This window comes from Periplaneta americana, chromosome 16 (genome assembly GCF_040183065.1).
Source record: "Periplaneta americana isolate PAMFEO1 chromosome 16, P.americana_PAMFEO1_priV1, whole genome shotgun sequence".
Taxonomy (NCBI): domain Eukaryota; kingdom Metazoa; phylum Arthropoda; class Insecta; order Blattodea; family Blattidae; genus Periplaneta; species Periplaneta americana.
In genome coordinates, this window is record NC_091132.1 from 27,794,606 (window position 1) to 27,807,806 (window position 13,201).

A 13,201-nucleotide genomic window follows, 5' to 3' on the forward strand; every position below is an offset into this window, starting at 1 on the left:
TATAGCAGCTACAGCTAATGTATACCTAAGCAAGCACTTGTTTTTGCATTACTGTGGTTGGAATAGTCAAAGCTTAACATATGTTCAGTGCAGACAAGAATTCAATCAAACATACTACAATGAGAGTGTTGCTGTTCCAAACAATTGCCCCTGGAATACCCTTACCCCCGCAGCCAGTCTTGACCCGTTGGAAAACGTGGTTGGATGCTGTTAATTATTATGCAGAACAGTACAGCAAAATAATGGAGGTAATTGATGCATTGGATAGCACACACAGTTCCGCTGTTGCAGCTGTAAAATCATTGCCTTCTGAACAGGTATTGGAAGATATTCTGTTCATTGATTCTAATTTTAAAATCGTGTCCAAAAGCATCACCCTGTTAGAATCGTCTAAACTAAACTCTCAGACGCCCTTAATATAGTGGATAAAATATCACAAACCGTTATCCAAAATAACAATTCACTAATTTCGGAAAAAGTGAAATGTAAGTTGAGAAATATTATTGCTAAAAATTCTGCCTATTCACAACTTCGTATTATAAATAATGTTTACCAGGATATTCATTCCTTCATTCATTCATTCACTATCAGATCACGACAAGACGTCTGAAGTTGGTGTACTAAAAAGTAATGACTTCCCGTTCTTCAAATATGCACCTATTACATTTTACCAATATAAAAACTGTCTGAGTGACCATCGGAGGAGGTTCACTTTGCAGTCGCTAAAAATGTACCTAACTCTTCACTGCAATGCACATATTCAAGGATGATGTGAGTATCTTACATTAAATTTTAAGAGTTAATATATCTCACTATAAAATAATTGTGTATTTACATGTTTAAACATTTCCTACTTCAATGATCATTCATTATATTTCTTGAATGCAGGATACAGGTTTTATTGTAACAGCAGTATACTGCTCAGTGTTTACATCAGAGGCATACTCCATCCGTTGCACGTCCCCTTCTCATACAGTCTATACCGCGTGCGTAGTAAACCTTACGATTCTCGTGGCAATTCCATGAAGTCTAGTTATCATAATACACTGCTCTCTTAAATTTACTGAGATATGAAGTACTTCACATAGAACAATTTTATCTTCAAAAGGAAACAAAGCTAGCAAAATTACTAAAAATTTTTTTCTTCGAAATATCTCAAAGAATCTCCTGAAATTGATTACGTTACTTACCCTGTATTTGCTTAAGATATGTAGTGAGAGAAAATAAATTACAAGCATTAACATTTTATGGAAATCATAAGGAACTGAATTATTGCCATACGCATAAAATATATGAGAAAGTATGTGTCAATGCCGTCACGCTCATTTTTATACTATTTCGATTCAAGCACATTTTTTTATATTTGAGGGAACATGTTCATTAGAGTTGCACCGTTTATTTTCTCTACCACAGGCGAAATTTATCCGGAATTTTAAAGGTTATTATTTTTCTCTGTGGCAGGTGTTGAATTTCATACACTCGCAAATACCTTATGAAATATTTTGAGTAGGAACAAATCAGAATTCTTGCTGGTGTTTCCGCCATTTATCATCTTTAATTAAATCCTGCATATTTCCTCACACCGCCGAGCTATTCAACGCTTTCATAACCTGGAAGTCAACAACTGACTGGATGGGAAGCGCAGTGATATTTGGAAATCTCTCTCGACGGGAAGTGCCTTTTTTTCCACACAGTTTTACTCCACGTATATTGCGGGCTTTTGCATAGTATTACAGAAGATATAATTCAGAAGGTACAATATAAATGAATTACGGAGAAATGGAAGTAATTGAATGGTACATATGTTTTATCATTAAACGGACAACGGAATTATTAATATATTATTTCAGTATTAAGTATAATTGCATTTTTGAGCAATAACTTTTCATGTTCATTTCTTTGCTGCAGTTATAAATCCCCCACTAACGGAATTCTTCATGTGCTCTAAGTTCTACAACTGGAGAATCATTACATAGATTAAATTTCAAACATTACCAGTCTCATTCTAAACTTTTTATTTTATTTATTTTATTGGGTTATTTTACGACGCTTTATCAACAGCTTTGGTTATTTAGCGTCTGAATGAGATGAAGGTGATAATGCCGGTGAAATGAGTCCGGGGTCCAGCACCGTAAGTTACCCAGCATTTGCTCATATTGGGTTGAGGGAAAACCCCGGAAAAAACCTCAACCAGGTAACTTGTCCCGACCAGGAATCGAACCCGGGCCACCTGGTTTCGCGGCTAGACGTGCTAACCGTTACTCCACAAGCGTGGATCATTCTAAACTCCTGCGCAATTCGAAACATAAGCTTGCTGATCATTCACACATAAAATGCCTTGTCTATTCACAGATAAAGAAATGACAATAATACTGTACAGAAGAAGAGTAAATATTAAGGGTGGAAGTGAAATAATCCTGCAGATTTTCAGAGTGAATAGTTCATGTTGTATGCAACAAAAAACTGTAATACCATAGGGTAAACTAGGGTCTGTTGGACAGTCGGGCATGTTGGACACTCTGTACTTTAACGTGTTACCACGCCACTTGTGGGCACCACATTCTGCTAGAAGTCAATGACGGAAGTAGCCCCACTCGTGCCTACTTCCGTCATTGACTTCTAGCTGAATGTGGTGCCCACAAGTGGCGCGGTAACACGTTAAAGTACGGAGTGTCCAACATGCCCGACTGTCCATCAGACCCTAGTTTACCCTATTTGTGGAAAGTCCACAGTTTACTCAGAAGAAAATGTTTTTCCCAAATTGTTTAATACCCTTCTAATCAGTAACTATTGCGAATAAGATCATGATTTTTTACTATTTCGATAGAAAATATAAATATAATAAATAATAGCTCATTGTGAATGCTCACATTTAAATACATTTATTTAAATAATATTTCCGTTCTCGTTCTCGTCGTTTCCGTTCCCGGTTTATTGTGAACCAGCCTTTATTCTATATGAAACGCCCGGAAAGCCTCAAGACATAAATAACTGCTTGTAGCTGAGTTACTTGTAACATTAACCTACAGTATATTTGACCGAATGTCCAGTTAAAAGCCATAAACACATTTGATATTTCTGGAACATACAAGGCATATATCTATCGATTTGAAATTGAATGGTTTTTATTAGTAATTTTTAACATCTTACTTACTTACTTACTTACTTACTTACTTACTTACTTACTTACTTACTTACTTACTTACTTACTTACTGGCTTTTAAGGAACTCGGAGGTTCATTGCCGTCCTCACATAAGCCCGCCATTGGTCCCTATCCTGAGCAAGATTAATCCAGTCTCTACCATCATATACCACCTCCCTCTAATCCATTTTAATATTATCTTTCCATCTACGTCTCGGCCTCCCCAAAGGTCTTTTTCCCTCCGGCCTCCCAACTAATACTCTATATGCATTTCTGGATTCGCCCATATGTGCTACATGCCCTGCCCATTTCAAACGTCTCGATTTAATGTTCCTAATTATGTCGTGCCGGAGAATCAGTCCCATTCCGAGGCTTATTGTTAGGTTTCGTAAAAAGCTGTTTTTTACGGTGATGAGTTGTTAGCCCTTCGCCCAACCCCCAAGCTGGAGGACCACCCCTTATCGGCTGTCCGCGACTGCTTATTCATTATATTCGCAGCTACTCTCCATCTACATGCTCTTTATTTCTTTACCAGTTTCTTCTCTTTTCACTCTTCCATTTAGATCTAAACTAAGATATACTAAGATATGCTAATATAGGTGCTAACATTGTTAAAAATGGCTTAATTCCAACTTCCTTTCCTTAAGTATATCTAAATCAACTTTAGTTCCTTTTTCGTTAACAGCTGCCAGTGTTCAAAATTTAAAATTCAAAATATAGCGATCAATATAGACTAATAATACACAGTGAAAATTGTTTAGATCCCAAAAGTTGTAAATGTCCATCATTGAAAGAAGCCACGTATGTCAAATATCTGGGTATCATTATTGATCAGAATTTAAAATGGCCTCATCACATTAGTTATCTTTGTAAGAGGCTCCGTAAAACAATTTATAAATTCGTTAATCTTCGATGCTACTTACCTATTAGAGTTCTACGAAATGTTTATTTGGCCATTATTCAGTCTATCATTCAATATGGTATAATTGTTTGGGGTGGAAGTACAAAAATTAACCTTAGTCCGTTAAATTTACTACAAAAACGAATAATTAAAATTTGTTTGAAGAAACGTTTCGATTATCCAACTAAATTAATTTATTCTGAATTTAATGTATTTAATATTGAACAAATTCATAAGTATACGCTGTTAAAATTTTATCATAAAAATCGTAATAAGTTTGTATTACAGACACACAATTATGACACAAGGCGAAATATTAATTCCACATTAGTAGAACCAAAATGTCTCACATCTGCTGGTCTAAAGCATAGCATAAATTTCGGCCCTCGGTTGTACAATGCTTTAACTAAATTACGCCCAGAACTTCTAAACATGTAACCCACTAACATATAACAAGAAAATTAGAAACGTGTTAATATCTTCAATTTGATTAAATAAATTTATAGCCTATGTGTATGAATTAATCAACCTATATTGTATTTGTATTCTATAATTTTGAAATATATATTAGTCCTACTTTTCACGTGCGATATTATTCTTCTCTAGTGTTAATATTATATTATATAATTCCATTGCCGCTGTAATTATATTTTAGTTCTTATTTTATTTTACTTATTTATTTTTATTATTACTATTATTTTTTTATTTTAACTGAACTGCGACCGAACACGAGCGCTGATCATTCGGTCTGAAATTTTGTTAATACTACTGTATCTTCTTTTTATATTGCTTGTATTATTTTATTTCTATTTCTCTTGTTTGTTTTGTAATTATATTCTTTATTCTGTATTTAAATAAATAAATAAATAAATAACACATTTATGCGAGTATTATCTGGAAGCAATATTGCTTGTACTTTTTAAAGAACGCAATCATTTCTAATATCATCAATGTAAACTTGAATTCCTTTTGTGTCATCAGTTTCCCAAGTTTCATCTTGTACTCAGTCATTAATATTTCTGAAGATAGTGTAATAAATGTCTCACATTGCAAGATTGTTGTCACTTGGACGCTGTAACTGATTTTTTTCGCAGAGTGCCGTCGAACTGACAACAAGATCGGCGGTCTCGTGAACCGGAGGCCTGCAGGCAGGTTCGGGGACTACAACTGTGACTCTCCCTGGGCGCTGGTCGAGTCCGCGGCCAAGGCGATGAAAAGCAAACATGGCGACAACATCGAGTTCGTCCTGTGGACGGGGTGAGTACAGCGCTCTTTTCTGAATGTGACTGTATTGAAAGTTGGGACACGAACATTGCCATGGATACAGACTAAACAAAATGCTGTCACACTGCTTACTGATGTGATGCTACTAGTACAGCTGTCAAGAATTGTCAGTTTTATTTGATATTTTTTCGTTATATAGTCCGCAACAAACATTGATCGTCATCTTTGTAAACTGTAGAACAAATGAGCAAATAAAAGAATGGTGGTGGAAGCTAAAATCGGAATAGGAGAGTAAATACAAGGGATATATATACAGGGTGTAACAACTTTAATGTTTAGAATTTCTGGAACATGTTCCCTGACACGTTCTACGTTGATTAAACCTAACATACCTATATCCGAAATTGAGAGGTTACAGAGATAACATAGCTGGAAAAAATAGAACTTCTTGCAGCTCCAAGCATTATACCGTTTATACAAGGACTATTTTATGACATTACTAAGTAGAGATACATAAGAAACATTTGAAAAGCAGTGAATGAAGGAAATTTTACTTTTAAGAGAAATTAAATTAAAATTGTTTAGGTTGCTAAGGAAACGAAACAGACAACAGTTTAAAATAACAGTTGTGAGAAAAATAAACCGTATTGTGACTAGTCTTTTTATTGAGTTTTGACCATTAAAACACGCCTTTTGTGTACACACATCAGGAATACGCCGACATAGTTCATTTGTATGGACTGTGTGATAGCAATTCAACAGCAGCTGTTTTGGCATATCAAGCACGGTTCCCAAATCGTAGGATTCCTAGTGCACAGGTATTTTCACGTTTCTATTGGCAAATTTCAAGAAGTACAGTGTTTGGAATCTTAAGGACATTTTTTTTTTTCAACTTTGCACTGCTTCTTTCATACTCACAAGTAGTTGATATTAAACTGTAATATGGTAATAATAAAAATAATGACACAGACATGTCACTTTCGGAAATTGGTGTTACTTCTTTCAGTATTCAGCGATAAAATTAAACTAAAAAATTTAACTTTGGAGTACAAATAATCCAAACCTATAGAATTTTGGATATAGGTATGTTAGGTTTAATCGACGTAGAACGTGTCAGGGAACATGTTCCAGAAATTCTAAACATTACAGTTGTTACACCCTGTATATATATATATGTGTGTGTGTGTGTGTGTGTGCGTGTGTGCGTGCGTGCGCAAAAATGCGTAGAGACGATGGACCGTATTCATAGACATATGATATGATATGATATGATATGATATGATATGATATGATATGATATGATATGATATGATATGATATGATATGATATGATATGATATGATATGAATCCTGTACAAGTAACCAGTCAATAGACGGGGCTAGTTTAGTACGCTCGTAGCGCGGACTAGCGAAATGTCTTTGAATAGCACCCGATATCTTTGAATTTACCACTTGAACTCACCCGTTTCGAAGGGGTGTTGGATGAGTCTAAGTAGGAAAGTGTGAAATTATAAAACAAAAATGTTTCTATGTTTTTATAAAACATTATATGCAAGAAGTATTCTAACATTCATACCATTAAAATATAATAGCACAAGTAATACCAAAAAGGGCTAACTGATTTTAATAAGATACCAGCAGTTGAATTAATATTTCAAAGCAAAATAAATAAATGAATTTTATGCAATAAACTAATTTTTGCTTATAAATAGCAGCAAAATTGAGATATCGCATTCTTGATTTTTTCCGAGTTAAATTAGCCTGCCATCAACAGATTTGTGCAAATATCTTTTTTTTTTATTGTCGTTTGGTCTATTATTGCGTAACTCCATCCAATTGTGACGTCACCACCCGCCCATTTCGTGCCATGTGTATATCCACACAAGTTAAATATTTAGGTGCAATTATGACAACATTTAATGAGACAAGCACAACTTCTTCCTTGTAGCAGATTACATGAATCAATCCAAAAAGTTTCGATTTTGCGCTCTTATTGTCCTATTAATGTTCTACAAATAACAGTAGTGCACTATGGTGTGTTAGATTTGGGAGGAGTGGCAAAATCGACACCCTATGCTTTAATTTTACTTCTGACAATAATTATCAAGATTTGTCAGTATAAACTTTTATATTACACAACAACATCTTTTTTTTTTTCTAGAATTTCGTATCAAATCTAGAACAAATATGTAAACAAACATTTATGACTTTTACAAAAATCAAAATAAATTTAAAATGTATCCCCATGATAACTGCACCAGACAAAATTAGTTTCTTTTCAAATACAAACAACTGCGGAATTAAAACACAGGAGAATTTTTTGGACGCAGAATAAAGGTTATAACTCTTTAATTATAGCTAACAATGGGCTAAGTACACTTGACACAAAGATTTAAGAAACAAATTAGATTAATTAGTAGATTTTTTGTTTAATACACCAGACCAATAATTTTTGGTAGACCTCAAGATCCTGAATTTTGAAAAACAGAATATTCTGAATAAGAAATATACTACATTTTAATAGAAAGAATAAATTAGAACAGGAAAATTCAGTGCACTATGGTGCAGTCGTATCTGCTAGCGGGTATGCTCTCTATCTCTCGCTGCTGCACGACGGTTCACGCGGGACAGCATCTCTTACCCTTTGCACTTTTCAGCGAGTGCTGACGACCACTGAGTTAGAAGATCAGCATTTTGGATCAGCATAATAAAATTTTTGGTAAATATGTATAAATCTAGAAAGTTATTTTTAAAATGTCCTGTACGTATATAAAACGAGAGGTAATTTAAATCTAAAATAACGTGTAACAAATGAGAGTTGAAATCAAGGTGGTGCTTTTATTTTCTTAAACTTTTCAAGTTTAATATACGTAAACTTTTGTATGTTCTATTATTTTATATAGATTATTACATGTTATCTGTTTTTACACTGTATTAATGTTACTGTCCTGAGTGAACACTCTTCAATTTTCTAAAATATTTTGTTTGAACTGCGTTCGAGCACGAGCTTCTGCTTTTTCGGGCTGCAATGCCTCATGTAGTGATGACGTAATGAATTAAATAAATGTATTTGAATTTGAAGAAAAAAAAAGTAATTCTAAATTCACTCTCACATGTTTATCAGTACAATTTTGAAAATAATTGAGTAACCGTGACAAAACGCAATATGTTGGCTACACAAATCTATTGTAGTAACACTGTTACGAATGGAGATAAACGTCACTGTTGATATTTGTCTTTTAGTTCAATGCTAATGTGGCGATTTTGCAGTTCAGCGCGTGTGTACAATCGGGTTTTAATACGCAAACAAACCTATCATTTTCACACTAATTTGGGAAGAACCGTGTTTTGTTGTTACGTTCACAAACAAGTATATGTTTATTTCCTTTTCTGACGCTGCGCATATTGACGTAGACTATATGCCATTTTCACCTCTGTCTAATTTTTAACGATTATGTTGAAGAAAACCGTTCTGAGGTTAGCACACCCAATTATTCGAATTCTGCCAGTCCCGTATGATAAGTTGGCATGAGTATGCGAGTGGGCAGGATGGATGACAATGATTATGGATTGTTATGAATTTAGATGTACCTAAGAAATGAAATATCGAACGCCATTTTACTACTGGTAATAGTCTAAAGTGTTTCAATTCTCGTACATTAGATTAAATGGGATTGATCTCAAGGAATCAATCTTGCTTTAAAATTTCGTAATCACCTGAACTGGAGAATATACATAGAGTACTGTTATTGTTTAGTCAACTGCCGAAGACACGTTTGAACCATAAGTGACACCAATAAGGCATCACTCATGAGGCAAGTAAGTCAGGAGATAATGGGTTAGGGTGGCCAGTTCCGCGTTGACTAGATACATATTACAGTAATTAGACTTCAGATGTATACAAACAATTGAGGACCGTTTTTGCAAAACTTGCTAGCTGAGAAAACTAAATTTTACAGGGGAGACAAAACACTGTAATAAGCAAATTTTTGCTGTAGGGGAGAGTCGGGTAGTATCGGACATCGGGTAGTATCGGACAGTGCGTTTCTTTCATCTACCAGCATATGGTAGTACCTGAATGACATGGTTACGTTTCTCTATGCGACATCACAGAAACGTAACCATGTCAATCAGGTACTATCATCGTGTGGTAGATGAAAGAAACTCACTGTCCGATATTACCCGATGTCCGATACTAACCGACTCCCCTAACTATCACTTAGCAGAAGGGAAGCTTCGAAAAAAAAACGATCACATTTTGACACACTACAATGAAGAAAAATAATTCAATTTTACTAAGACGCCTTTAACATTTTAACGAATCCATGAAAATCTCAATTTTTCAAATTTTGCAGTTAGCAAGTTTTGCAGAAACGGTCCTCAATTGTTCTTCCTCTAACACACATCGTCAAGTGAGATGTACTGCTTGATAATAGATGTAGATATTAGCCAGAACCTCAGTCAGAGGTAACATAAAATATATTACTTCTAAATTGAGATTTGCTTGTTATGCATTAACCCTTTCAGACCAGAATTTATATTAAACAAAATTGAAAAAAAAAACTGGTCACACAATCATTCTGGGGATCCAAAATTCCCAAATCAAGTCTTCACAGAAAATAAAAATTTGGGGACAATTTTGACCCTTGGGGCCCCAAAATTTTAAATTTTATTTTTAATTCATATTGAAAAGTATCGAAGACATTCCAAATGTACAGTAGTGGCAAAAAAAAACCGGACCGATCCTTGTAGCTGATTTCAGAGCCTTGTTCACTCCAGAGCACGATAGACTGGTAACTAAGACTTTCGTGGTTCGAATCCTGCCTTGGAAGGAAACTTTATTTTGTTCCTTATTCAAATTTATTCCCAATACTTTTAGATTGCTGGTAAAATTCATGTTCTGGGAATAATAAGTTAATTAAGTAGTAAAATATCGCTGCAATCCAAAAGTATTGGGAATAACTTTGAATAAGGAACAAAAAAAGTTTCCTTCCCAGGCAGGATTCGAACCAAGAAAGTCTTAGTTATCTGTCTATCGTGCTCTGAGTGAACAAGGCTCTGAAATCAGCTACAAGAGTCGGTCCTGTTTTTTTTTTTTTTTTGCCACTACTGTACATCAGACCTGAAGGGGTTAAGATCCTGTTAGTGTGACTATTAAAATGTTATATTTTGCATACTTTCCTTGTGTAATGATTATCTTAATTCATCAGAAATGTATTTTTGTTTTACAAAAGAAAGTCCTAAGAATAATATTACAGGCATACATAAAAGGACATCATGTAAAAATATTTTTCCAATTTTTAAAGTTTTGTCATAGATTTTGAGTACATTCTTTCCCTGATGTTGTGTGACGTTAGAAATCAAGGTAATTTTAGTATCAATCAGAATCTTATTATTTTAATACAAGATACATATCAGATCTCCAGCTGTATTGTTAATCCTAGCTGTTATAAAAAATGAGGTTACTGTTCATGTATTTAATGCACTGTCTAAATATCTTCAAGTTTTGAAGGGCGAAAAGTAGAAGTTTAGAACAGAATTAATAAAACTTCTCCACACTCTTACTCTCTATTGAATTGATTGTTTATGCTTGAAAATTGAAATAATGTTCTTACTATGTGTTGTGGGGTATAGTTTTCTATATACGTGTTTTACTTTCTTTCACATCTCAAAACTACGCTGTTGATGTGAGATCTATACAGGGTGTAACATACTTAACTGTTCCGAATTTTCTCATATGATAGAGGACATGAAAATAAACATTTTTTTCTTAATGAAGTAATGTCCGGAAATGCTTCGTATAAAAAAACAGAGCTCATCACTTGCATTATGGCTGTATTTATGTTTCAACTGTTCTTGTTACCATGGAAATAATAATTGAAATTAGTTTGTTGTTGTATGTCACAAAATATCGTTTGTGCGATCTGTTTATTTAATTTCATGGTATTAAAATCCATTGGTATACAAATATTGAAATAGTAAACAGGCCATATCATATGCAGCGCGATTGAATGAACATGTTTATCGTATTTTTCTTTCGGAAATGGTTCCGGAGTTACTTGATGTCCCAATTAATATTCCGAGAAACATGATCTTTCAACACGACGGTGCACCCGCATATTTCGTCTTTAAATTTTCGAAATGATTCAAATGTATGTACAATTTCCGAGCAGATTCAGTTTCTTGGCCTACACGTTCCCCAGATTTGACTCCAGTTGATTTTTGTGTTTGGGGGTCATATTAAATCAATTATTTATGAAACACTCATCGACACAGCATAAGAATTAGTTGCTAGAATTATTCTTGCTTTTGAAGATCTTCGTAACCGACCACAGAAATTTTGAAGAATTTGTCGTTCAATCACATTGCGTTATACTTTGTGTGTCAACAATATCGGTCGCAATTTTGAACAGTTCCTGTAGTTTGTTAACATCACTTGCTTCATAGCTGATATTAGGTTTTAAAAAGTTACTGTGTAACCGTAAAAAAGTAAATAAAGTAACTTTCCAAGTTCAGATTCTTTCATTTTTTCCTTCATACCACTATAACTTGAAAACGAAGCATTTCCGGACATTACTTTATTAAGAAAAAATGTTTAATTTCATGGTCTGTATCACATCAGAAAATTAGGAATAGTTATTCTGTTACACCCTGTAGAATGCAATAAATTATATGAAATGGAAATGGATGCGTCTGTTGGTAGTGACAGTTACATTGTACAGAGAAAAATTGTGCCCTTACGTCCATTTCCTTTCAAATATTCAAATGAATCAACTTAATACAAACAGTAACTATTCCTTTTCAATGAGTAGATCTTTCCTTTGTTATATTATAGCTAAATTGTGTTTGCTTTGACTTTAACAACGGTTAAAATCTATCTCCAGTTTCATTATATTCCATGTTACTTCATGCAGAAGGTGATTGAACATCCTTGCACTAAATAAATTGGGAACGGGATAATGTCATCGGGGGTTCTTCAGTACGATATCTTCTGAATGAAGACGAAACAGAATATCCATTGACAGGATACTATCAAGGAATCTGTGGTCGTAAAAGAAATGGAACGAGACTCTGCATTGCAACACGACGGCGAGACTTGGATATTAATGTCTAAGAACGACATAGAGTTTAATAAACTAGATATTTAGTCTATAGGATCTTCCAAACATTCGACCGTATATAAATAATGTCAAACAATGACGTTTAATGTTTTAGATACCTCTTAATCTGAGGGTTAGAACTCTCTCATTTTGCAGGAGACGGGGAGGTCCGCACAGGAAAATGAAAAACTGGCATTAGGTTCCAGACGAGATGTGTGTCACACGAATTTATTTCAAGTCGTAATAACCGAAGGAAATTTTATAACTGTTCGTTTTATAACGTGTTGTAAAACTTATCAAAAGGAAATTTGTATAACTTTTATCACCGTGAGATAAGAAGTTAAATAAATATTTAGTACGGGAAATATATATACAATATTGAATATATTTCATGTTGCATGGAAGCACCTATTGCATACACGAAACACCCTACGAACTGAAACTTCTTATCAAATTTGTTAAACTTTTTGTAACAGGAGTGCAAATATTATGTCTCCTTACAGATGACTTTTAAGGAACCCGGAGGTTCGTTGCCGCCCCATAAACCCACCATCGGTCCCTATCCTATGCAATATTAATTCAGTCTCTACTATCATATCCCATCTCCCTCAAAACCATTTTAGTATTATCCTCCTATCACTTCTCCAAGGACTTTTTCCCTCAGATCTTCCTATTAACTCTCTATATGCATTTCTGGATTCACCCATACCTACTACATGCCCTACCCATTTCAAACATCTGGATTAATGTTTCTTGTTATGTTAGTTGAAGAATGCAATGTGTAACTTAATCCATTCTCTTGCAATTTCATCCCTCTTACTTACTTACTTACT

General features: G+C 34.3%; 1 protein-coding gene across 3 annotated transcripts in view; it reads left to right on the plus strand.

Moving 5' to 3' along the window:
• Window positions 1–13,201, plus strand: part of LOC138716251 (cyclic GMP-AMP phosphodiesterase SMPDL3A) — a 1,162,941-nt gene that overhangs the window by 929,064 nt on the left and 220,676 nt on the right. For all 3 annotated transcript variants that reach the window (XM_069849108.1, XM_069849110.1, XM_069849111.1), the window contains exon 4: window positions 5,139–5,301. In XM_069849108.1, coding sequence (XP_069705209.1) covers window positions 5,139–5,301 — 163 coding nt within the window. The remainder of the gene's footprint in view (window positions 1–5,138; window positions 5,302–13,201) is intronic.